This window comes from Dryobates pubescens, chromosome 9 (assembly GCF_014839835.1).
Source record: "Dryobates pubescens isolate bDryPub1 chromosome 9, bDryPub1.pri, whole genome shotgun sequence".
Taxonomy (NCBI): Eukaryota; Metazoa; Chordata; class Aves; order Piciformes; family Picidae; genus Dryobates; species Dryobates pubescens.
In genome coordinates, this window is record NC_071620.1 from 27114690 (window position 1) to 27141285 (window position 26596).

The 26596-nt window shown below is 43.3% G+C and overlaps 2 protein-coding genes across 3 annotated transcripts in view; one reads left to right on the top strand and one right to left on the bottom strand.

Annotated features, from left to right (window-relative positions):
* Positions 1-1922: 1922 nt before the first annotated feature.
* Positions 1923-24710, top strand: TXNDC5 (thioredoxin domain containing 5). Its single transcript, XM_009910160.2, has 10 exons — positions 1923-2217; positions 7545-7694; positions 8875-8980; positions 9655-9751; positions 11959-12074; positions 14512-14598; positions 15719-15859; positions 18801-18883; positions 21400-21529; positions 22333-24710. The coding sequence occupies exons 1-10, from the start codon at positions 1994-1996 to the stop codon at positions 22453-22455; spliced, it is 1257 nt and encodes a 418-aa protein (XP_009908462.2). The 5' UTR covers positions 1923-1993; the 3' UTR covers positions 22456-24710.
* A 168-nt stretch (positions 24711-24878) lies between these two features.
* BMP6 (bone morphogenetic protein 6) overlaps positions 24879-26596 on the bottom strand; it is a 105043-nt gene continuing 103325 nt past the window's right edge. Inside the window, exons 6-7 of one of the 2 annotated variants that reach the window (XM_054164056.1) lie at positions 25407-25517; positions 24879-25316 (exon numbers count right to left, since the gene is read on the bottom strand). In XM_054164056.1, coding sequence (XP_054020031.1) covers positions 25167-25316; positions 25407-25517 — 261 coding nt within the window. In that variant the 3' untranslated portion in view covers positions 24879-25166. The remainder of the gene's footprint in view (positions 25317-25406; positions 25518-26596) is intronic. The other variant, XM_054164057.1, reaches the window with a different exon arrangement.

Here is a 26596-nt window from a genome sequence, read left to right on the forward strand (position 1 = left end):
TCCTTAAAGCAGCAGTGCTCCAGCCCTTTGGTCAAACTTGTGGCCCTTCTCTGGACTTGGTCCAACAGTTCTGTGTCCTTCTTATGATGGGGACACTGGATGCAGTATTCAGTGTGGGATCTCATAAGAGCAAAGGGGAAGAATCACCACTCTTGATCTGCTGGCTACACTCCTCTTGATGCAGCCCAGGATACAGTTAGGCTTCTGGGGTGAATGAGAACACTGCTTGCTCATGTTGAGCGTCTCATTGATCAACACCTCCAAATCTTTTTCCTAAGGGCTACTCTCAACCCACTCTGCACCCAGCCTGTATTTATGCCTGGGATAGGCCTGACCCAGATGCAGGACCTTGCACTTCGACTTGTTGAACCCCAAGCCATTTGCACTGGCCCACTTCTCAAGTGTGTAAAGACCCTTCTGCCTCCCAGCATTTCCCTTCTCCCCTGAGGGTATACTCAAAACCCCCAGGGCTCTTTCTTCCCCCCCCTCCCCTCCCCCCATTACTAGGCTGGTCTCAAGACTGGCCAGACCTGAGACCACTCCTACCCCTTCTCCTGCTGGCATTAGGCCTAGACAGGCTCAAGAGGCCTCGAGATAACTCCTCTCATTTCCCGGCAGGGAGCATCTCTCATGGGAGCAGGGAGGAAAGAAAGAGGAAATGAGAGACTTTGCAGATGAGTTTATAGGGCGCAAGACATTAAGGGTATGAAATATGATATTTCCTGTATCCACCCACTAGGCTGGACAATCTTGCGTGGCAGCAGCAGGATGCACTCAGCCTGAACTGCCACAGTTACATCAGGCAGCAGCTACCTTGTAACTGATTATTTGTATTTGCTGCTACTACTACTACTATTTACTGGTTATTATTCCATTGCTGTGACCCAAGCATCCCCCAGTAATGCCTGTACTTCCCTCAGAAGCAGGTGGGAAGCATGGGGATGGACACCCAAGGGATGGAGACATTATTCTTTGCTGGTCATGGCACTGGGAGGCAGAGCCTGGGTGGCAGAGCTTTCTCTTAAAAACATAGCCAGTTTGTAACTGGTCTGATAGAGCCCTGCTGGCCTTTTTTACTTTGAGTTAAGAAAACCTTCATCGCAATGTGTGTGGTTGTGTATATCAAATTACAAAAATAATTTAAAAAAAAAAAATATATATATATATAAATGCTGGGCTGCATCCCAAGCAGCATGGGCAGCAGGTCAAGAGAGTGGACTCTGCCACTCTGCTTCTCTTGGCTGATGCCCTACCAGCAGTGCTGGGTTCAGCTTTGGAGTCCTCCACACGGGAGGGACATGGACCTGTTGGAGTGGGGCCAGAGGAGGCCACAGTGATGCAGGGGCTGGAAGCCCTCTACTGGAAGGACGCATGGAGAAAGTTGGCATTATTCAGTCTAGAGAAGAGGAGGCTCCAGAGAGACCTTATTGCAGCCTTTCAATAATGAAAAATAACTTGTACAAAAGATGGGGACAGACGTTTTAGCAGGGCCTGTCGTGACAGGACAAGGTGAGATGGTTTTAAACTAAGAGGGGAGAGTCAGACCACATATGAGGAAGAAATTATTTATGCTGAGGATGCTGAGACACTAACACAGGCTGCTTAGAGAACTGGCGGAAATCCCATGCCTGAAATAATTCCAGCTCAGGTTGGACAAGGCTCTGAGCAGCCTGCTCTAGTTCAAGGTGCAACCACTTGGATGGTCTTTGAAAGTCGCTGTAATTCTATGATATCAACGAGATAATATTTAAGAGATGTGTAAAATATTATTTAAAATCTTGATTTTTTTTTCCAGGAAGGAGGGAGTCCGAAGTGCGTGTGCCGGCGGGAGCCAGCCGGCAGCCAGCCGGCAGCAAGGGGCGGGAGCCGGAGCCGTCCTGGACTCGGTGCGCGCGGAGGACGAGCGATGCGTGGCGGGGAAGGGGCGGGGACGGAGGGAGGCGGCCGGAGCCGCCCGGGGCTCGGGGTTCCCGCTGGCTTTCTTGCCGCTGCGATGGTTCCAATCCGCTCGGGCCCGGCCTGGTGGCGCCTCCTCACTTTGGCCGTTTGCGGCCCCATCCTTTGCGGCCGATCGGGTCGGGCTGAACCGGAGCCGAGCCCCGATCTGGGCCAGGCAGCGGCGGAGGCTGACCCGCACGGGCGGCACCTTTACAACGCGGAGATGCTGCGGCACGGCGCTGCCGCTGCCCCCCATTTCGTCATGTTCTTCGCCCCGTGGTGGGTATCCGAAGCGGGGGAACACGGCCGACCGCTGCCCGGTGTCCCCTGCCCGCCTCTTCCCTCGTTGACGTGGCGGCGGGAGGCGGCCGGGCCGGCAGCGGGGGAGGCCTCGGGGTCGCGCCGCCCTAAGCCCCAACGACCGGGGCCGGGCCCGGGCTGAGCATGGCGGGATTGGGACACGCATTAAAATAGCAGCTGGAGACGGGTAGCTGGAAACCTCGCGTGTGCCTGACCCGGGCCTCCGCCGCCGTGCTGGCCCTGTTGGGGGCTTCAGCCGGGCCGGGGTAAGCGCCTCCTTCCCCCAGGCCCGCAGCGGAGGTGTGCAGCGACACTCGGAGTGGCCCGGGAGCGTGGGCGGCCGGCAGTGTCCCCGGCCTGGGGCCTACGGGTGAAGCCGCTCCGTAGGGCTTGTGAGGAGGCGAGCTGAATCAGCCCCGGTTCTGCTGGGCTGGAGCCGACCCCGGTCCCTACCCATTCTTACACGGGGCTCCTCAGAGGCAAGGAGCGTGGCCTCGTCTCTATGGCAGTAGTCGCGATTTGGTAACTGGCACTTACCAGTCTCACAGATTCTTTCATTGCAGGAGTTGTGTTCTCTTTGCAGTCATGGAATTTAAAGATAAATTTGCAACAAAAGCAGTATAATGAGTATGCCATGTCACCAAAGCCACAGGTAGCCATAGCAGAGCTGTAGAATTGTCAGAGTGACAAGAGACATACTGGTTTGGGTTTTTTTTAGTCCTGAACTGATTTGTTAGACACAGGAATGGTTGGGAAGAGTGGGAGAACAGGGCTTTGCTGGAGGTTACGGCTGTCCGGAGGACAGCAGTTCTTGCCTCTGGGAATTTTTTCTTTATCTCTTCCCCTACTCTTGGTGATGGGCAGTAAAAGTTATTGGGAGTTTTGTGTTTAGGGTTGGTGATGCGGTGAGACCCCACCTGGAGTACTGTGTCCAGTTCTGGAGCCCCTCTTACAGGAAGGATCTGGGAGGTGCTGGAACATGTCCAGAGAAGGGCCACGATGAGGATGAGAGGGCTGGAGTACCTCTACCATTGGGGCTATTCAGTCTGGAGAGAGAAGGCCTTCCATTATCTGAAGGGGGCCTACAAGAAAGCTGGGGAGGGACTTCTTAGGGTGTCAAGTAGTGATAGCACTAGGAGGAATGGAAAAAAAATAGAAATGGGTAGATTCAGATTGTATGTTAGGAAGAAGTTCTTCACCATGAGGGTGGTGAGACACTGGAACAGATTGCCCGGGGAGGTGGCAGAAGCCTCGTCCCTGGATGTTTTTAGGGCCAGGCTGGATGTGGCTCTGGGCAACCTGATCTAGTGTGAGGAGTCCTTGCCCATGGCTGGAGGGTTGGAACCAGATGATTCTTGAGGCCCCTTCCAACCCTAACAATTCTATGATTCTATGTTTTGTTTGTGGTTTCTTTCTCCAGTCTTTGTAAATTTTGGTAAAATAAGGAAACAACATAAAAAAGTTATGTTTGGTTCCAAGTTACCTGTTGGTGCACAGTGCCACGTAGGAGTCATGAAGCTCTTTCTCTAAGTCTTTGTAAATTTTGGTAAAATGAGAAACAATGTAAAAAAGTTGTGTTTGGTTCTAAGTTACCCATTGGTACACGGTGCCATTTAGGCATACGTGAGTCATGATGCTCTTTCAGATCAACAGCAGAAAAGGATTTCCTTTCAAAACTGAGGAATTACTCTTTTTTTGTTACTAACATCAGCTTGTTTATGCCATATGAAAATGTTAAGCAAAGGCAGATGCCTTCCTTTTATCTCTGAAGATTACAAAAGTGGAGGACACCTGACTTGCTGGTGCCTTAGAGCACTGTAAGGTCTCAGAACCACCAGTGCAGAACAGGAGTGCTTCTACTCGGTTCTGTTTTCAGGTGATAGTATCAGTTTCTGTTCAAACTTTGACTGTGTGTTCCATGGGCATCCCTAAAATCTGAAGAGTTTTTGTCTTGGCACAGTCTTCATAGGAGACCTTGTGCCAAATGGGCTGTGGTGAAGTCCAGCATATACATGCATCAAGAAGGGCACTGGCCTTCCAAACCACACTATGCCCTTGGGAGGGCTCAGCATCTCTGCCCAACACGAGTATGAGTGAGCTGGTTTTTATTCCCAGACTTGTTACAGCTCCTCTGGATTTTCTTCTCACCATTAGCAAGCATCCTCTAGATATCTGTGTCTCCGCTTCAGGGCCTTTGATCTGAACTCCTGGCTCCTGACAGAAGCATAGATTTGCCAGGTTGGAAAACACCTTAAGATCATGAAGTCCAACCATAACCTAAAATCTCCCTGTACACAGTTGTTAGACCATATCCCTAAGCATCCAAATGCCTTTTAAACACCTCCAGGGGTGGTGACTCCACCACTTACCTGAGCAGCCTGGTATGGTGCCTGATGACCCTTTCAGTGAAGAAATTTTTCCTAATGTCTAATCTAAGTCTCCCCTGGTGCAACTTGAGGCCATTTCCTCTCATCTTACCACTTATTTACTGGAAGAAGAGACTAGACCCTACCTCACGTCAGCCTCCTTTAAGGTAGTTGTAAAGAGTGATGAGATCTTCCCCCCCTCCAGGCTGAACAACCGCAGCTCCCTCAGCTGCTCCTCACAGGACTTGTGATCAGGCCCCCACACCAGGCTTGTTGCCCTTCTCTGGACACACTCCAGCGCCTCAATGTCCTCTTGTAGTGAGGGGACAAAACTGAACACAGTACTTAAGATGTGGCATCACCAGTACCAGGTAGGATTTCTTCTCTGGTCCTGCTGGCCGCACTATTTCTGATAGAAACCAGGATGCTCTTGGCCTTGGCTGCCTGAGCACACTGCTGGCTCATACTGAATTATCTGTTGACCAGTACCCCTAGATCCCTCTCTGCCAAGCAACCTTGAAGCCACCCTGCCCCAAGCCTGTAGCATTGCTTGGGGTTTTTGTGACTGAAGTGCAGGACCCAGCAGATGGCCTTGTTGAATGTCATACAGTTGGCCTCAGCCCATTGATTCATCCTGAGGGTGCACTTGATCCCCTTGTTGAGGTCATCAATAAAGATGTTAAATAGAACTGCCCCTAATACTGAGCCCTGGGGGACACCACTTGTAATTGGTAACTGGATTTAACTTCATTGATCACCACTCTTTGGGCCCAACCACCCAGCCAGTTTTTGACCATTTTGGGGTGTAACTTGAGGTTGTTTCCTCTTGTCCTTTAGCCTGTTCCTTGGGAGGAACCTCTTTTCAGGGAGTTGCAGAGAGGAATGAGGTCTGCCCTCAGCCTCCTCCAGGCTAAAAAACTCCGTATTTCCCTCAGCTGCTCCTTACAAGACTTGTGCTTTAGATCCTTCACCAGTTTTGTTGCTCTTTGAACACACTCCAGCACCTCAATATCCTATTCAGTATTTGAGGTGAGGCCTCATTAGTGCAGGGTACAAGGGGACAAACACATCCTTAAGTCCTGCTGGCCACACTATTTCGATTTTCACTGTTCATTACTGTATGAATGCACATTCCTAGTCCCTGTAGGGAAAAAACCATCAGGACTGTCCCTGACACTAGGTCTCCACCATCTCCAGTGGCAGAACTGCAGTCTCTTTTCAGTGGTGCCCAGTGATAGGATGAGGGGCAATGGATACAAACTGGAACATAGAAAATTCTGCCTCAATATGGCAAAAAACTTCTTTACTGTGAAGATGACAGAGCACTGGACCAGGCTGCCCAGAGAGATTGTGGAGTTTCCTTCTCCTGCTTGGACATATTCCTGTGTGGCCTGCATTAGGTGATTCTGCTTTTTCAGGGGGATTGGGCTAGATGATCTCCAGAGGTTCCTTCCAACCCATACCATTGTATGATTCTGTTAAGTGGATGCTCCTCCAGTCCCACTGCTGTAATGTACAGGCTGTGTTGGTACATTTCCTTCTGTGTATTACTCAATGTTTTCAAAAGCCAGGAATGACTGAACTAGGTGATTAGTGATTCAGATATAAGCATTTTCCCTGCTTTATTTTCAATTTTAGGTCATACAGACTCAAGAAGGACAGGAAAAGGCCACTCTGTGTGTAGCAGAGATCATGGTGTTAAACATGGGCAAGGCAGCTCTGTTCTATGCTCAAAAAACAGAGGGTTAGTTACTTGAGACTGCCTCACCTACTTTTCCATGCTCCGTTCTTTAACAAGTCAGTACTGACACAGTGTTTAAAATCCCCTCAACTGCTAGGGGAAGGGACCATGGAATCCAAAATCCTCCTCTCAACTCAGCTTCACGAAAAGCATTGGCTATGGAGGGTCTCCAGTCTGAAGTTAGATATCTGAGGAATATTTAATTTCAATAATATCCCTTCATGACAATTTGGAAGAAGATCATACTGGAGGCTGTATTCCCTCACATAGTTCAAATGTGCCTGATGGTAACAGGACCTTATTAAGGTCAAAAGATGTTCTTTATGTTAAAGTAAATCTCAAGGTTATTTTTCTTGCCTTAATATCAGGATATCTGGAAACCTAGAATCATTGGGATACCTGGAAGGCATGAATCCATGCAACTTGTTTTTGCAAGTGGAATCCAAGCCAGTTGTATAAATGAAGCCATTTTAAATGCAAAAGCAGCCATGAAATCCATTCCTTAAAGCTTTTCATTGAAGTTACAGGAAGAGGACATTATGGGTAGTAATGACTTGAAAGACTAGGAAAACAATGAGGAGAATAATAGCCATTTTCTGCTTCCAGGGAACTGCTGTTGAAGCAACAACAGCAGGCCATTTTTTTGTCTATATGAAGATAAAGTTAGTTGATGGTGTGCTGAGTATAATAGGGCAGGATTTAGAGAAGACATACTCATGACTCTTGATGTGTTTCATGACTTCAGCGTTACAACTCCTGTGGTGCACACAAGCACAAGTGGCCTTACAAAGATGCTCAAAACCTTTGTCTTCTGCTGCTATAATGTGCAGTAGTTTGAAATGTTAGAGTGTAAAGAAAGCTTGGACGGCCTCACAAGGTGTTCATAGAAAGCTGGAAGACTGAAAGAGCTTTTCTCCATAGCCTTACTAAGTTCAGGGGATGTTCAGCAGGCTTTGGAATGGCAAAAAGTAATAGCAAGTTTTTTCATCTCTTGATGATTTTTACTTGAGAAATGTTTGCAGCGTTCTCCAATTCTTCCTAGTGTTCCCTGTTGTGTAGTGTAACAGTGCTCCAGTATTTATGACTTAACTGGTTTCGCATTTATCAAAGTCTCTGCCTGTTCTGGGCTTTTTCATAGGTTCATACCCTCTGTAAACATGAGCAACCATTAGGCAAATACATTATTCCTTTTGTCACAGGTGTGGACATTGTCAGCGTCTCCAGCCAACGTGGAATGATTTGGGAGATAAATACAATAACATGGAAAACCCACAGGTCTATGTTGTTAAGCTGGATTGTACTACAGATACCCCACTCTGCTCTGAATACGGTGTCCGAGGATACCCTACGTAAGTATAAAAGGATATCTGCTCTTTCTTTCCTAATTTTCCATGAGCCTTTGCCAATTTTTTTAAGCTACTTTTTCAGATAGATTTTTTTTTGGTGGGCTGCTTTGTAGCCCTTTGGACCTCATGTTCATTTAAAAGTTTTTTACCACGTCACAAATAGAATAGAATAGAATAGAATAGAATAGAATAGAATAGAATAGAATAGAATAGAATAGAATAAACCAGGTTGGAAGAGACCTTCAAGATCATCGAGTCCAACCCATCATCCTACACCATCTAATCAACTAAACCATGGCACCAAGCACCCCATCAAGTCTCCTCCTAAAAACCTGCAGTGATGGCGACTCCACTAAGTATCATACTACTCATAGCCTTTATTATTTATTTTTAAAGAAACAGTTTTATGTCTCAGAAGCTGGCTGTGTTTAAGTGAAGGCCAGAATTGTCCTTTTTTTGTTTGAAGGCACTGCCTTTTCAAGCAACATACATCTGTGGTATGCATGATAGAGCTGATCTCTGGTAGCAATACTTGTAAAAATAACTTGTTACAACTGTGTCACCACTGCACCATTCATAATTAATATTTAGGTGATCTTTTAAATTTTGACTGAACTTTCTGCTTAAAAATGATAATAGTATTGGTTAGCATAGCAGTAGTGCTGTTGGCTGAACCTTTTCTAGGTAATTTTGCTTATATTGATCTAGGAGAAATTCCTTTGGAGTTTAAGGTTGCTAAGCTTCCCTTGTTATAAAAGATATATGCCTTTCTATCTCAGCTTTGGTAGGCAGAATGTGATCTAGAGTATCTATGAGAAGTCAGCCTAGATAGTGCTTTGGGGTTGGGTAAGTGTGCCCTTTGTAGCTGCCAAAAAGGAGTAGAGGGATTTTTTTTTCCAAATTTTTTTTCCCCATTTGGATCTTTTTTAAAGCTTCTTGCAAAACCAAGTGGGATTATTTCAACTGCTTTACTAATTACTGATCTTAGTGGGCGCTAGTGGAGAATATCATCATCTCTAGCCTTTCCACAGCTCACTGTGACCCCTTGAAGTTGAGAGAGATGCCTGATGCTCACATTAGTAGTCATGAGAGCTGTGGATTAGCAAAGTGTGTTAGATTTCTCAGAATGTATCCTGTGTGAAAACATTTTTGTCTTGTGCTTCTCTGCATTTTGATCCTTTAGCCTAAAGCTGCTCAAACCTGGACAAGAACCTCTGAAATACCAAGGCCCTAGAGATTTCCAGGCACTGGAAAACTGGATGTTGGAGAAACTAAATGAGGAACCATCTGTAAGTGAGAAGGAAATAACAAAAGGAAATACTCCTTTCTGCAGACTTGTTTATCTGTAATTTCTATAGGTTTGGTTTCATTTTCCAGGAGGAAATCAGCTCTTGAGAACAAAAGTCAGGTGGCAATAACAGTATGAAACAGCTTCCACATAAGTCGGAATAGTCATTAAAACTGTCATCATGACCTCCTCTTTGTTTCCTGTGTTTAAAACTAGAGTTACATAGTGCAGATTTAATCTTTAGCATTTTGACATTTTAAGATGAAGTTCTCAATACCAGTTTGGTGACCATAATGTTTCTAGAATAAGAAAAGAGATGTAACGATAGTAGGTTCTAAATTGCATTTTTGTTGGACTTAATTAGCTCTTGAAACGTGGATGCTGTCTTGAATTCAGTTCTTACCTGGCTGGCAATGGTGGAGCCTAACAAAAGGGTTTGAAATAATTAGTTGAGATCACGCCATCACTATGAAAACCCTTGAGTTTAGGGGTAACACTTAACATAGACTAGGCAAACCTTGCCTAAAGTTAGGTAACTAAATAAGGCCATTCCTTTAGGAATTAAAAATTTCAGAGTGCAGGGTTTACAACACCACCACAGAATGCTGTGATACAGGAATCAAATATTGTGTCTTTACTGTACAAGGCAAATAAAAGTCAATTTTTCATGAATAGGATCCAGAATCTGATGTGGAGCCACCAAAAGCCCCTGAACCTAAGCAGGGAATGTATGAACTCTCAGCAGACAATTTCAAGATGCACGTAGCAGAAGGTAACTGTTTTTTTCATAAGCAAGGAATACGTGTTTACAGAGACATCGGTAGTGGGAAGTCTGCTTTTATTTCCAGTAGCACTTTGTGAAAGAGGATGAAACTGGAGACCATTTAAAATAGCAGTAGTTTATTTACACATTGCAACCATGAGAAGGCTTCAGAATGACACTCCGCTCAGAAGGCCTCTAGTCACATAAAGGAAGCTAGCGTGGCTTGCTTGACTGAACTGTCTGTTTCCCCGAGTTTCTTGCTCAGTCACAGCATAGCCACTCACTTCGTGTTTTTGCAAGTCCTGTTTCCTTTTTCCCTAGGTGTTGACTTGTTCCTACTCCAGGGCTGCTGTTCTGGATAAATATAATCCACCTGCTTCCTCCTTCATGCCCCTTTCCCACTGTAGCCTGGCCCCTTCTTTGATACGGTTTAGCTTCCTTCCTCTAGAATTTAATGTAGGCAAAACACTTAATCTGCTTGGCTGCTTTCAAAAATACTTTGCCTGGAAGTTTGGTCATTCTGCCTGGAATCTTTAAAATTAATGCCAGGAGTGATTCTTAGCACAAGAAATTTCACCCCTGACATGATGGAATTTTAGAGAATGAGTAAAATCCTCCAAGACAAACTTTGGGCTGCTGTAACAACAGGTGGTCTTATAATTTCTATGTGTTTTCCTAAAAACAAAGGCCAGATGAAATGAACTCTTTGTGCCCATGTGATACCAGTGAGTGAGGCAGACACTAGAGCTTCTTAAAGTAACCATTATCTGCTTAGAAATACTTTCAAATGTAAAAGCATTTTGTGCAGTTAGAGTTCCCTGTTTGTGTGACTTAACACAGAATTAGTTCAAAATTTTTTATGGATTCAAAGCATTAGACAACTTCACAGTCTGATAGTGTGTGTGTCAGTGTTTTAATACTCTGACTGCAATATTTTTATTATCCAATGGCATTCATAGAGGATGCATTCTACTAGTCATATCTGACAGTTGAGTAGGTTTATGATGACCTGTAAAGCTGTTGTCTTCTCTTGACTTCAGGTATAAGAAGTTCAGTGTTTAAATTGGCAGTTCCAGCTGGAAGGTTGAGTTTTGGTCTTAAAAGTTTCTCTCTTTGGTGCTCTAGGGCAAAAAAGAATTGCAATATTTTTCTGTCAAAGAGGAGAATACATACCAGTATGTGGTATCAAATAGCTGATTTTGACTAAAGGCTTTTATTCCTGCATGAGAAATTCCAGTTTGCAGTTTACTTGACCATAGCACAGAGTATCAAACAGTTCTAACGTCTTTTATGCGCAGATTAGGCAAGTTAAAGTCCACTACTACTGCAGTGATTATTTTTGGACATCTTTCCTCTGCTCTCCTTCTGTGAACAAGCCTTCAGACTAGAAATGAATTCTAGTAATATCAGCCCCAAGGCAGTCTTCAAAGGATTATTAATAATTCAGTTAAAAAGAGCTTTTCTCCAGTTGCTGGCATCTCCTCCAAATTAATTTTGATTTCCCCCCTCCCCTTGTTTTAATTAAGTCCATTTTTATTTCAGATTAAGAGAGTCTTTCTTTGATGCATACAAAAGTGTGCAGCATCCAGAACTCAACAATTTTCTTAATTGAAGGAAATGACATATTCTAGAACTCTGAAATGAAGATTACACTTTTAAACTAAACATTAGTAGGAAATAGCACAGAGGCTCTATATAAAGCACCACAAATCCCCAATAAAGGCAGTGATTTCTGTGTAGTTGACACATAAATACTGAGAGCAGGGTAAAAGAAGGAGAATGAGAATCAGAACAAATTTATTTAGGTAATTCATGGACTCAATGGAGTGGTGTTTCCTATAAAATGTTTAAGCTGAAGTCTAATGCTTTTATTTATGCTCAAATAAATACATAGTGGTTCTTTCTGTTCTGTAATAGGGTGAGTGACTGACACAGTAGCAAATGGTTAGGTTGAAAAGCTCAGTTTTAATACCTCATTTGTTGGCTTGAGCTGGTGAAGCTCTTTGAATTTTCAGGGAAATTAGGAATGGTGTAGGGTTACATAAAGTATTGGAAACCTAATTGCTGAAGATTTCTGTCCTGGCCTTTGGTTCTCAGCATTTCCTATCTTGAACTCAGGAAATACCAGGACTAATTTGCAGTCTGAGATTAGAAACTAGTCTTCAATTACAGACAAATTAATTCCAAAATATTTTTTTTCCCCTTTGATTTAAAAGGCAATCATTTCATCAAATTCTTTGCCCCTTGGTGTGGTCATTGCAAGGCTTTGGCCCCAACCTGGGAACAGCTGGCTCAAGCCTTTGAGCATTCGGAAACTGTCAAGATTGGCAAGGTGAGTGAAGTGCTTTTAGTCTGAAAGTGTGTTTTGTGTGAATTGGTGTTTCAGCTAAGTGCTTTTCATGCTCTGATTTGCAAATAACAATTGTTTTGTTTGTCACCTCTTAAATCCTTTTATAGTTATAGCTTCTATTTCAATTTTGAGATGGTTATTTTTTGCCCCCCCCCATCCACAGTTGATGGGACTCCCCAATTTTAAGCAAGAACTTGTCAGGAACACAGCTAGCTCCCTGTGTTTCAGAGAGAACTGGTAATGCAGGGAATAATATTTTGAGATTTGTTTTTTATTATGTCATAACCTGATAGATTTCACTATTTATTTTGAGTGGGAAACTGATTTGCTCTTTATGGCACTGGATTCCTTAGCAGGCTTTAGACCTATGGGCTCCTTGTGAGGGCTTACTTCTTGGCTGGGTATTTTTTTTCGTCTTTACCCTCACAGAACTTTCTAAAGGTTTCAGGGGGTCTTCCATCTTCAGCAGAACAAGAGATCAGTTTTTTTACTATTTCCCTTAGTGTCAATAACCAGTTTCTGTAGTGTATTTACCTTGGGAGCTTGTTACTTTTATGTGGAGTGACTTCTCTGCAGAGGTCCGGAGGTCATCTGACAATTGCAGTTACTGGTTGTATTTCATGACCCATACCTAAGTCCAGGTGGCTCATGATGGGAATCCCTCTGTGTTTGCCAGCAGTGGAAAAATGACCAGGCTCATTTTCCACATCCTTAAACTTTCAGTGGTTCCACTGATCTGAAAGGCTGCTAGCAGTGTTTTCAGTGCTGCAGAGGGACAAACCCCTGTCCTTGGCTTCACAGCACTTGGAGCTGTTAGCAGGGGTGATGAGCTTGACTCCTTTTTTGTTTTAATTAGTTCTTTATTTTCAATGCTTTTGAAATTCTGCTAATTTGATTATGCTGTAGATACACAGAGCAGGTCAGCATAGTTAAACTTTAGAGAAAATTTTGAGACCTGATGGATTCCCATCTGAGAATAAAACACAGGAGGCTGTTGCTCTTTTGATACTCTCTGTGCCAAATGTTGCATCTGGTGATGAAAAACTTGCCTGCTGCCTGATAAAAGCTTTTCTTAGCTTAAGTTTCTTCTTAAGTCACCATTCTCTGATACCCAGAGAAAAATAATCACAAAATTTCCCAAATTTCTGGTTTTTATTTACATGTTAATTACATGTGCTACATGTTTATCTGGACCCCAGGAACTGACCAGGTTAGCACATTCACAGGTGCTTAGCCTATTGTCTGGGCTAGGGCATGTTTTGGGGTTTGACCCTTCAGGACAGTTGAGTAAAAGTTGGCAATGCTTGTGAGATGTGTTTTTTTCTGCTTCAAAAAAAGCTTCAGAACTGATAAATTAACAGATTGGTTTATGGCCTGTCAGAATTGAATGCTGCTCTGCACTTGGAACTAACTTGCTAGCTGCAGACATGTCCTCTGAAGTCTTTCAAGAATGTCCTTTAAAAAATGGCTGAGACAATACATCTTCACTTTAAAGCTCTTCAGCATTAGTGTTTTGTGTCTTACTGTCCATGCAGTGATTTTATTCAATAATAATACCAAGTAGAATCAGAGAATCATCACAAAATGTTTTGGGTTGGAAGTGATCTTTAAAGGTCATTTAGTCCAATCCTCAAGTACTTTTTAGTTGGAATATTTAATTAAGTCATCATTTTCCTTTGCTGCTGCTACTTTCTAACTGTATTTCCTTCCCCAGTCCCTCCTAAATAAAAATAATCAAACAGAGAAAGTGAGCCTCCCAATTCAGGGCATCATCATCCCCTGTACTTGGCACTGGTGAGGCTGCACCTTGAGTACTGGGTTTGGTTTTGGCCCCCTCACTACAAGAAGGATATTGAGGTCCTGGAGCATGTCCAGAGAAGGGCAGCAAAGCTGGTGAAGGATCCAGGGCACAACTCTTAGGAAGAGTGGCTAAAGGAACTGGGTTTTTGTATTCTGGAGAAAAGGGGGCTGAGGGGAGACATTTTCACCCTCCACCTGAAAGGAGGTGGGGGTTGGTCTCTTCTCCGGAGTAGGAAGTGACAGGACAAGAGAAAACAGCCTTAAGTTGCACGAGGGGAAGTTCAGGTTGGACATGAGGAAAAATATCTTCCCAAATGTGGTGCTGAGTGACACATTTTAGTGGTGACCTGGCAGTGCTGGGTTAGTGATTGGACTCAATGATCTTAGGAGATTCTTTCCAGCCTAGACAATTCTGTGATTCTACGATTCTACTTATGTAACCAACCCACCGTTTGGAAGGCAGGCAGGCTCACTTTCAAAACATTACTTGATACCGAGTTTTACCAAGCCTTGTGTGTTGCTTGTTCCTATTTCTGAGATTTCAAACATGAGAGACGTGATGATGCTTGTTCCCTGTTTATTTTATGCACTGAATGGTTTGTATTTTTCCCAAACATAGGTTGACTGTACCCAGCATTATGAAGTTTGCTCGGAAGCCCAAGTTCGTGGCTATCCCACACTGCTCTGGTTTAGGAACGGTGAAAAGGTGAGTCTGCAAGCTCTGTAAAAGATCAGACTGGGTTTGTTCTGAATAATAGTTGGACTGTGGTTGCATGTTGGGGGAAAAAGATCAACAAGCTTCTTAATGCTTATCACTATTTAAAGGGCAAGTGACAAAAGGATGGGGCCAGGCTCTTTTCAGTAGTGTCCAGCAACAGCACAAGAGGCAATGGTCACAAAGTAGAACCTATGGACCTGAACATAAGTGAAAACTTACTTTGAGGGTGCCAGAGCACTGGAACAGGCTGCCCAGAGAGGTTGTGGAGTCTCCTTAAGAGATTCCAAACCTGCCTGGACACGGTCCCCGGGTGACCCTGCTTTATTTAGCATGGGGGTTGGAGTCCAGAGTTCCCTTCCAACCCTTGCCATTCTGTGATTCAGTGATATACAAAAGTCTGCTTGTGAAAGAAAAGATTTTGGAGATTCAATTGAGTATTGGAAGAGGTATACTTTGTCCACAGATAAAAGTTCTTAGTGCTCTGCAGGTAACTGGTGTGATGTTTGTAAATCTGTAAGTAGGACCTCCAATTGGGTTCTGTGTGATAGAATTCTGGGTTTATATCATCTTAATACTTTGCTTCCTATGGAACATGAAACCAGAGATGAAGTAGAAATAATAATACAGTATGTAATTTTCTTGATGTGTATCAGAAGGTTCACACCTGTAAGTCATGTCTGTCAGCTGAGTGATGCAAACTTACCTCCTTACACGTCTGAACCGTGAACATATGGCACTGTGAGGGAGAGTCTAGTGGGACCAGTTGCCATTTTTCCATGCAGCTCAAAGAACTACAATATTCTGATGCTGTGGGGAAGTAAAAGATGTGTACGTGTGGTGCTAAGGGACAGGGTTTAGTGGTGACTTGGCAGGGCTGGATTAATGGTTGGACTTGATGATCTTAAGGGTGTCTTGCAACCAAAACAATGCCATGGTTCTGTGAATGGAATGCCATGGAGATAGTTAATGACTAGAGAATCATATTTATTATGAATTTTTCCTGTACTTATCAGTCTTATTTTTTTTCTGGTAATTATTTCTTAGCTAATAATTTATTTGCTAGACCAACTGAATGTACACATTTGCACCAACTATTTGGTAATTGTAGGGTGACCAGTACAAAGGGAAGAGGGACTTTGATTCCTTGAAGGAATACGTGGATTCCCAACTACAGAGCTCTGAGAAAGAGCCACCAGCAGATGAACCTGCTGAAGCCCCACAGCCACCTGCAGAACCCACTCATGTTGAGGTAAATGCTCCTGTGTTTAAAAGTGTCAGACTGTTTCAGCAGCTTGCGTGAGTCCTCCATGTGTTTCTTGACAATTTCTGGATGTAAACTGCATCAAAAACTTCCCTGTTATTTGTTTAGTAATTGAGTGGAATCAGACTGTAAATCCTTGTGATACTTTTGCTAACCTGATGAGCTGGAGAAGGGAGAAACACAAAATCTGTCTCCTTTTTTTACGTTCCCAATAAGTTGTTTAGATAGAGTAACATAAATGTGGTCTTCTTTGGTCTGTGGAATTGCTGGCACTTGAGTCTATCTGACAGCTTATTTCATTGGCACGGAGATGAGTGTTTCTGGCAAGATCCTCACTTGAACCCAGGAGGATGGTGCATGCTGCTAAGCCCCTAAAAAAAAGCAATGGTCCTAGGCTTAGAAGCTATCTGCAGAAACAACAAACAACAAAGGTTATGAAAATTGATCTAAATGTGGTAAGAAGATTGATCTAAATGTGGCACGTGTCCTCTCACAAGAGGAGCCCTCGAGTTTGGAGGCTTATGTTGTAGGAGCTACTTGGGTTATGGATGTTGCCGAGGAATTGCTGGGAATAACTTTATCACCTTTGCATAGCTGTGCTTCATGTAATTTAGTTTCCTGACTTTTATTTTTTTAATCACACTGGCATTTTGTCTGCTGGTTTATTACCTTCAGCTCAAGGTGAAATTGGTGAGGTTAAGGAATTAGGGATGGTTTTCAAGCATGAGATATAGCAAACATATTTCTGCTGAGAAAATAAGGGATGGTGATTGATAATCCCTTGTGATGTAGAATGAACTTAGATAATTAAAAAGCATCAATAATATTAATATAAATACAGTTTATATTCAGGTGCTTGCCTTTCCCAGTTGGCTTTTCCAGTGGCATTACTCATATTGCATAATAAAGTGGCTTACCAAACATTCTAGACAATATAGATTGGCAGTTATCATACCCATACCATTCTTTTTGGCCAAACAATAGTAGATGCAGTGAAGGGCTCAACTTGTCTTTGCAGCTTTACATTGCAGCTTTGGATGCCACCATTTTCCTGGTCACTCATCTTCAGACAGTGATTTGTTCCATGAAATTTTTGAAACAAGGGGCTAGCTCACATAGCCAGCAAACACTGCTGGAGCATGTCCCAGGCAGGACAATGAAGCCAGTGTATGGTCTACAGCACAAGTCTTAGGAGGAATAGCTGGGGCAACTGAGGTTGTTTAACCTGGAGGAGGCTGAGGGGAGACCTTCTCACTTTCTGCAACTCCCTGAAAGAATGCTGTACAACGTGGGTGTGGGCCTCTTCACCTTAGTAACAAAAGGAAATGAATTCAAGTAGCACTGGGGCAGGTTTAGGTTGGGTATTAGGAAAAATTTTAGTCCACTGCTCCAAGGAAGTGGTGGAGTCCCCATGCCTGGAGGATTGAAAAGAGGTGTAGATGTGGTGCTGTGGTTTAGTGGTGGCCTGGCAGTGATGAGTTAATGGCTGAACTTGATGATCTTAAAGGTCTTTTCCAACCAAATGATTCTGTGACTGCATTGACCATCACCAGCCCACAGCTGGCACCACAGGCAGCAAAAGCAATAGTTCCAACACCAAACTTGTGTCCCAGAGTTGAGCCTTTACACGGAGCTGCCCACATCTTACATGGACCAAGTACTTGTGACCCTTTTGTGGAAGCTGTACTTTTATGCCCATGAGACTTCTCTCCTGCCAGACATCACTAAAATGACTCAAAAAAGATCCAGATGGATTGAGGTAGAGTGACCAGCAGATGGTCAGATGATGTGATTGCATAAGAGATCTTAAAAAACAGCTGTCTGGTACTACACTGATTTTTGTTGTACACAGTTCACGTTTTTATTCTGGCAGTAATCTACAGGCCTTTAAAAAGTGTTCTCCTGTGTGGACTGTGGGGAAGACATCATTTATGGGCTTTTCAGAATGAGTGTCTTAGATTGTAAATGACATTTGGAACATCTCTTTCAGATATCCATTTAGGAAATTCAGAAGAGAAGAATATGTATTGACTGCTCTTGTTTTCTTCATTTAATAACTTGCAATTACTTAATCAATAGAAAGTATACTTTCTAATTTCTAAGTAGTTCTTCAGAAGTGCTAACTTCAACTTCATTTCACAAACAGTTATCTACAGAGATGTGTGTAAGTTCTGGATCATCTGTAATTCAAGTTTCTTGTTGGCATCTCTTCATAAAACTTCTGGGTTTGAAGTAGAATTGGTAATACTGTAAATTGTGTTCTTGTTTTTCTTTTGCTTTCATTTGAATTTGAAGCTTTTATAGGCATGAGATACATTTATTTCTTTTCAATCCTCAACATTCTCACACAAAGTATGAAGTTTGTTGCAGTTCTGTGCTCTCTCATGAGACTGTGTCCTCCCATCACTACCATGCCTTTGCTTCTGGTGTTACCAGGAATAAAAATCCTTGCTGGCACCCACACGAGTGGTGATGTTGACCTAACAGCCAGATGCAAATTTCTGGGAACAAGATTTTTTTCTAGGTATGCAATACAGGGATAGTGCAGGTGGAGAACAGCTGTCAAGACATCACTACTGTACCTTGAATACCTCATTAAACTCTAGATAGCCATGATGTGCTTGAAGCCACCTCCTCTCAGGGTTGTTCCTTGATATATTTGAATGACAGTGTATTATTTTTTACCCCCCAATACCCTGAAAATAGGACTGTTATGTTTCACTGATGATGGATGAGCTTCATTATGAAACACATCAAGAGAGGAAGGTAGCTGAGGGGTAGAAGTGAGGTATACTGCTGCTACTCTTTATTCTATTATCAGTAACATTATCTTTTCCAGTGTGAGTTTGTCTTTTAGATAGCTAAAAGCTCATGTGGCTGATGTTATATGCATAAAAAAATTAAATTCTTCCTTTTTCTCTTTGACCAGGCTGCAGTGCTCTCTCTCTCTGAGAAAGACTTTGATGCAACCGTTGCTAGAGGGATCACCTTCATTAAATTCTATGCTCCATGGTAAGAAGTTTGCAACTGCTGTTGAGGATTAGCATTGCTCTAAATGCTAAGTGCATTATTTGATGTAGGTCTTTGAGTTGTTTGTATTACTGTACTTGTATTTAAAATGTGCATTAACTGAAGAATGTGTGTGTTGGCAAAAGGTACAGCAAAAAAGCTCAGTCTGTGGTAACTTTCTTGGCATGCCTCTCTGTGGAAAGGCTTGCAGGGAAGTTTTAATGTGTCAGCCGCCAGGTAAAAAGGAGAGTGAAGCTTACTTTGTTCCTATCCCTTGATTAGAGTAAGATTAGGTTAATGTATCACCAGTGTTGAGAAAGGAGAGCATCATGGCCTTTGGGTCCTCTCCTGCCCCAACCAGCCACTCTTGGAAACCTCATTTGAGCTAAAAGGTCACCATGACAAAGCAACATAAGCAAATGCAACACATACTTAAGTGTGCTCAGGAGTATCAATAATTTGGGACATGGTTTAATGACCTTGGTGGTATTAGACTTATGGTTGGACGCAGTGATCTTAAAGGTCTTTTCCAGCTGCAATGATTCTATAATTCTGTGCAGCTTAACTTTGATAGAAGGCATGAATATGTTTAGTTTTGTTTTAGGTAATCTCAAGCAGGTTTTCCTAGTGCTGCCAGCCTTTCTGCCACACTGGTTTGCTACTTGGGAGCCACTCCTGTGCTTTCCTGCATCTGAATATGTGCCTTTGGACGTGAGCAACTATCTGCCAGTACTGTGTTAAGAAATCCCCTCCTCATATACACATTCCACATCATGTTTCTTGCCCTTTCTCACCCCCTTTATGTACTCTTGAGGGACTGAGATGGAATCTGTGCCTCTGCTGCTATAGCACCAGCAGAACAGACTGCTAAATTTGATTTATACCCATGCACAAAGCAGCTTCTAGTCTGTTTTCTGAACCCAGGGCTTGTTGGAGCTCATCATATGAGAGACTTCTGGAAAAGCTTGAGAGAAATAAATGCTCCTTTTTTTTTTTCCTCAGATCTTAACAAAACCACTCTTTAACCATCTCCTTATGAGGTTCTGGTGGGATGCTGCTGGGTCTCACAGTGTTGAGTGGCAGGCTGAGAAATGATGGTTCAGGATGCAGAGTCAAGTTCTTAAACCAGTGTTTGTTCCGTGGCTGCAACAACCAGAAAGCCTGTTTAGGAGAAGGCTTCCTGTATTTCTGTAGCTGGTATCCTAGTTTTATCTCTGCAAGTCAGGCTGAAGTGTACAGTTGTAGTTGCTCTGCACAGAAATGAGCTTTTTTCTCTGCAGAATGGATTGATTTCTGTCAGGCCTTTCAGTTAGTTTTGGATTAGAATTAATGTTAGCTTGCAAAGGAAGCATAAAGCCCTCTTCTAGTTGTTTTTGAGTGGGGCCAGGAATGCTCTTCTGCTGACACTGTGTGTTTACAAGGTGGGTTAAATATACATCAGCTTGTAGTAAGAAAACTTTTGAAGACATCTTCCATTGTTTTTGTAAATGTCCTGATCCAGCCTTGAGGCAATTACAGGGCAGCCTTAATAACCCAATTAAGGGGCAGCTGCCTTAGAATAGAGTGAGCAATGCAGCTTTAAAGTGCTTTGGGAATGCTTCTTGAAGGCAGTAAGAGGTTTGTGTTATGAATTTGGCTAAGCCAAGTCCAAGATATAAGTAACATTAATATTTCGCTCTAATGCCTGCCATTGTACAGTGTCATTCTCTGTCGTGATGCTGGCAGTTCAGTGTGTGTGTATTCTGTGAATTGCATTCTCACATTACTGTAGAGACAGAAAGAAATAAAGGAGAAATGGGCATTTCTTAGTGTTATTGATGATGTCTCTGGAATGATTATTTAATGCAAATCAGAATAGGGCATGAGCTTTTTATTTTTTTACCACCTGCTAAATGAAGCTTATTGGCTAGCAAACAGTTCCACTGCAGATCTACCTGAAAGTACAGTGGTGAAACTCCAAGATACCATCAGTCAGAAGCACCTTAAATTACTGAAGTGTTCTGTAAATGTCTGTGCTAAAATTGAGTTCGCAGCACTGGGTGATGCTACATTGGTCAAGGAGGTTGTTAGGAACTGAAATAAACTTCATAGGGAATTAAAATCTCATTGAAATAATTAAACTGGGGCTGTGTAGCTTTAGCATAACTGCCTCCCTGAAAACTTAGCTTGTGCTACAGACATTCTGTGCCTTAAGTAAACGTGGTTGTTTCTAAGCATTCTCTTGTTTTTTGTTTCATTTTAATAGTCTGTATCTTTATTTGGCTTCATATTCTTCTGTAGGATAAAATGTTAATGCACCAACATCCAAAACACCATTCTAGACTGGGCTAAGGAAGGGCAGAAAACTACTTCAGTGCTTAACTTAAAATCCTTTTCTTAGCTCATTTACTGACATAATAGCCACAAGGGAGTTGGAGGGCCAAATCATGAAGGGATAGGCAAAGGCAGCCAGTGAAATGTAGAGCTATTGCAGCAAGACAGTAGAGATAAACTGGAAGGTCTCCCTCTTCTGTTTCTAGGTGTGGTCACTGTAAGAACTTGGCTCCGACTTGGGAGAACCTTGCCAAAGAGCAATTTCCAGGTTTGACTGATGTCAAAATAGCAGAAGTTGACTGCACCGTGGAACGTAACGTCTGCAACAGATTTTCTGTGAGTGTGAAGGAACTGAAATGAAAGGGGTAGGATTGTGTACCACATGTTGAGAGGCTCCAGCATGCAGCCCAGCTGGGTGGCTGTTGACAGAGCAGATGTCTTCTCCATTAGCCAAAAAAGAGGTAGTTCAGAGCAGCACCAGGTGATACAAGTTTTTTCCTGGACTGTTTGCTCAGTCTTGGTCATTCTCATTAGGGAGACGTTATTGCAGCCTTCGAGTACTTAAAGGGGCCTGTAAGAAAGACAAGGGGTGATGGTTTTAAGCTAAAAAAGGGAGATTTAGACTAGACAGAAGGAAGAAGTTTTTTACGCTGAGGGTTGTTAGACACTGCCACAGATTGCCCAGAGGTGGTAGATGCCCCATCCCTGGAATCATTCCAGGTCAGGCTGCTTGGGGCTCTGAGCAGTCTGCTCTAGCTGAAGATGTTCCTGCTCACTACAGGGGAATTGGACTAGGTAAACTTCTAAAGGTTTCTTCCAACCCAAACCATTCTATGATTCTTGGTTAAAGCTGAAGAATTCCCTAATTTAAGAAGCCTCCTGCTGTGAAAGCACCAAAGCAGTCTTGTGGAGGCTGACAGAAGGTTCTGTTTCTAGGAAATCCAAAGTCTTCTGGTGCTGGTAGGCAGAGAACTGAAGTCAGAGCTGGAACTACCATTCCAAGATCTGGTGTTGTTTAGATTAACATGGTTTATTGTTTCAGAGGGGTCTGGTGACTTTTCAGTCAGGTAAATAGAAATGAAGGACACCAGGGAGTTTGGATGTTAGTAACAAGTTTCTTTGGTGTGTGTCTTTTGAAGGTACGCGGTTATCCTACGCTGCTGCTTTTCCGAGGTGGAAAGAAAGTTAGCGAACACAACGGAACGAGAGACCTCGAATCACTGCATAGCTTTGTCCTGCGTCAGGCAAGGGACGAATTGTAATAGGAGTCTGGATGCTCCATCCCTAGCTTCGTGCAGTAGCTGAGGGATGTCAATCAGTGCTAATTTCCAAATAGTGTATTTGGGGGTGGGAAGGGGAATTGGGACATTCTTTGTTTGTTGTTAGGAAATGGAATGTACCAAACATTGTTATCTTCCCTTCGTGTGTGTGTGTGTGTGTTGAAGACACGCTGCCCTGGGTGTGAAGGAAAAGCAACAAATAATTACTGTGCAAATTGAGACTATTTTCAGCACTGGTGGTACTCTATTGCATTGCTGCTTTCCCACAACAAAGTGTAAATGTTTCCTTTGAAGGACACACATTAAGAAAACCAGCTTTAATGCACCGGTAGAATGTTTTTGCCTTCAAGTTAGAGCTGGTTAAAAAGTAATCCTTACAAACTTCCCACTGTAAGTAGAAAGGTAAAAGCTATGACTCTGTTGAGTCACTTTTGCCTCTACAACTGTACTTAATATAGCTGAAATAGAAGGTCAGGGAAGGTTGAAAACACACACAGTCACCCACCTTTGGAAGATACCAATGCCACTACAAGCTGTCTGTTCCTGTTAATCCTCTCGGCATGGGAGGTCTAGCCATAAAGAAAGTGATGGTACCATAATATGTGCCTGAACATTGCTGATGCTGTATTGTACCTTTGTCAGGTGGAGGTTCATGGGCTCCTTCCATCCAGCTCCAGAGGAGTAACTGCTCTACTTCTACAGAGCCAAGTGAACAGGTGCTTTTATAGCTGCTCCATTAATATGAAATGGTCAGTTAGATTTCAGAGCTGATGGTGTGCTTCCTAACCTCACCTGAATCCAGACCTGCTCCTTACTCAGAATATTTAAAGAACAACATTTAATTTTTCTCCACTCGCCTCTTCTAGAGTAGTGTACAATATTTCCCCGCTCCTCCTGAGCCTTCACCTTTTTCCAGGCTGTAAGTTTGAACACCAGGACCACGCTCCCTGTGGGGCCCTGGATCATAATATGGATCTATTCCTTGGTGCATAAGATGTTCCATTTCAGATGTAAATGAAAGCCAAAGACTGCGATACAAAGAGAAGAGCAAACCAAGGACTGACTTGTGCACAGAAACTCATGGAATGAGGATGGCTCCAGGTGAATTTACTAATCTGTCAAGATGCTGATTTTTGTCCATCATATGGAGTGGGTTGGGTTGGTTGGTGGTTTGGGGGTTTTTTTTAAACAAAAAATGGTAAACCAGCAATGAATTTTTTTAATCAATGAATTTCTTCTGGTACTTCGCTGTCTGTCCAGAACTCCTGATTCCATTCAATCTAAAGATGTGTAAAGGTGGAAAAGCCACAGTGCAAGCTGAAAGGGTTGTACTGGCAGTTGTATTAGCTCAGTGTCAATACTTCTGCCTTCAAGGAAAGCCTTTATTACGTTTTTACCAACTTTCTAGTGAAGCACAATCTCATGAGTTCCTTGTATAAAATCCAAGTGGTACAACTGTTTACACAGAGATTTTTCCTAAATAAAGCCTTTTTCAAAAAGAAGTCTCTCTATAAATGATACAGCACAATGACCTTACAGGGACAAGTGCAATAAATAATTGCTTGTATTTACAAGAAGCCTTTTAAAATGCCAGAATTAAAGGTAAGTGCATTTAATACAAGTTTAATATTGATCAAAACGATTTGCTGTTAGTTCCTGCTAGACTGTGGGCACGTTGTGAACGTTGCGTGAGTTGAGGGGGAAAGGTTGGCCAAAGGCTTATGTTGTTGACATTGTGTCTTCCTGTTAAGGGTTGGACTTGGTTACCTTAAAGATCTTTTCCAAATGAAATGATTCTATGATTCAGTGAAGCGTCCAGCGAGGGAATGAATGCTCCCCTGAACTTTTACATCTGAATTACACCTGCGGAAGCATCAACAACTTCCTTCCTGGGCAAGTGGTAGTAGATGAGGCAGCTCTGCATGGGGAGTGGAAGGAAGCTGTATAACAAGTTTCTAAAGTTCTATTGCTCAGTCAAATAGTGAACTGGAGAGACCAGCCAGGGGCTGAGTTCACACTGGTGTTTCTAACCCAAGGTGTGTCCAAGCCACCTCATGCTTGCATGATTAGACTTAAACTTTGCTGGGAGAGTAAGAGACCTGAAACGTTTGCTTTGGCACAATTTAAGATGTTGAGTGTCAGGGCAGATTTCAGGAGCAGACCAACAATTGAGGTGTAGTAACTGGCCCTTCTGGAAAAAAAGGCAACTCCTAACCCTTAGGACATCTTGTAAAAGATGTATGCTCTGAGTCTGAAGTACTAACACCACTTTCTTTATCTTCCTTGTCTTTCCCCTTCTCTTCCCCTCCATAAAAACCTCACTTGTTCTTGGGTGTTGGGCACCCACCTGGTAAAACCACAGCACACACTCAAGCAACCGCTAAGGTCAAGCTGCCATGTGAGATTAAGCCTGTACCAGCCAAAATAAAGCATGTGTGGGTACATTGCTGCTTTGTGCCTCAGCTCTGCAGAGCTGAGCAGCCTCCATGGCATAGGGTCAGTCTGGAAGAAGTCCAGGGGTTTGCTCATGCCCCAGCATGTGGTCCCCACATCCTTTCCTCCCCTGTGGCACATACGTGGTCTTCTCAAAGGTGGTTCAGCAATTACTTTTGTTCTCCAAGTAGTTTATGAAAGCACAGAAGGTAGTATGGAAGTTCATGGCAGAAGCCCAGAGTCCATATGAAGACTGTTTGTCAGTGACAGCCACAAGCTCTTACTACCATATTCCTGTATTTCTTCAAGATGACATTCGAATTATCATCGAAATAGAGAACAGATATGGCGTTGAGTTTGGTGGGTGCACAGCAGGGTTTGGGTACGTAATCAGGATTCATAAGATGAACCTGTTGCCAAAGAGAAAACACAACTGAGTCAATGGGAGCACATTTCCAAATACACCTATAGGTTTGGCAGGGAGCTTCCCGAGGCCTTACCAGTGTCTGTACGATGGCATGATTGGTGGCGTTCATGTGGGCATTGAGTGGGAAGGAGCACTCCCCGTCGCAGTAGTTGGCGGCGTAGCCCTTTGGAGCGATTATCCAGTCCTTTTTAGGAAACAAACAGAATGTGAGCCAAATTAAGAAGCTGCCAACTTGCAACTGCAGGCAATTAAGAGCAGCTGAAAATGTTCCACTGACATTTTTCTTGAGGGTGAAAATGTGTTTTCACTGAAACTGTTAGGGTTTGGGGGTGGATTTTTTTCTGTGAGCCATGACTTTTCCATGGCCACACTGATTTTAATACCCAAAGAATGGTGCATGTCTATGCACAATTTAACTGCCACAAATTAGAAGAGTTTTATTCCTCAAACTCTTCTTGGCTTGCCTTGTGGGTAGAGTGGTTTGGATATCTTTATTGTCCAATGTTTCCTACAGGTTAGGCTGAGCCTCAGCAGTTGTCCCCTCCCAGAGAAAATCATGTCAAATTCAACCAGGAGCTCCAGAACAGGAACTTAAAACACTTCTGTGGTGCCTCACAGAGTTTACACACTCTTTATAAACTCTTAACACTCTGCTAAGGTCACTGTGGGAAGTTTTAGTTGCCTAAGAGCTTCTCCACCTCTGCCAGGATCCTCAAGGAAGAACAGGACAGCTCCATAGGCAAGCCAGTGGCCCTGGTGGCAAGCTGAGAACAGGAGGCTGAGAGGACAATTTATTCTCTCTGCAACTACCTAAAAGGAAGTTGTAGTGAGGGGGGCAGGGGGGTGTGTGGGTCTCTTCTCCCAAGTATCTCATGATTGGACAAATTGCACCAGGGGAGACTGAGATTCAGTATTAGGAAAAATTCCTAAAGAGTGGTCAGGCATTGGAACAAGCTCCCCAGGGAGGACATGGAATCGCCATCCCTGGAGGTGTTAAAAAACCTTGTAGACACTTCAGGATATGGTTTAGTGATTAGATTGGTGTTGGGTTGACAGTTGTGCTTAGAGATCTTTTCCAGCCTTAATGATTCTGTGATTTTATGAGTGCCATGCTATGGAAGCAGGGGATTCTCCACCAAAGGGCTAATAAAAAGCACAGCTTTTCTTACATTGACACACAACAGCCAAAGGGAAATTAAAAGCATCACCAAGTGGTAGGAGACATTTCAGCTCCCTTGGTGTCACACTACAGGAGGACATACT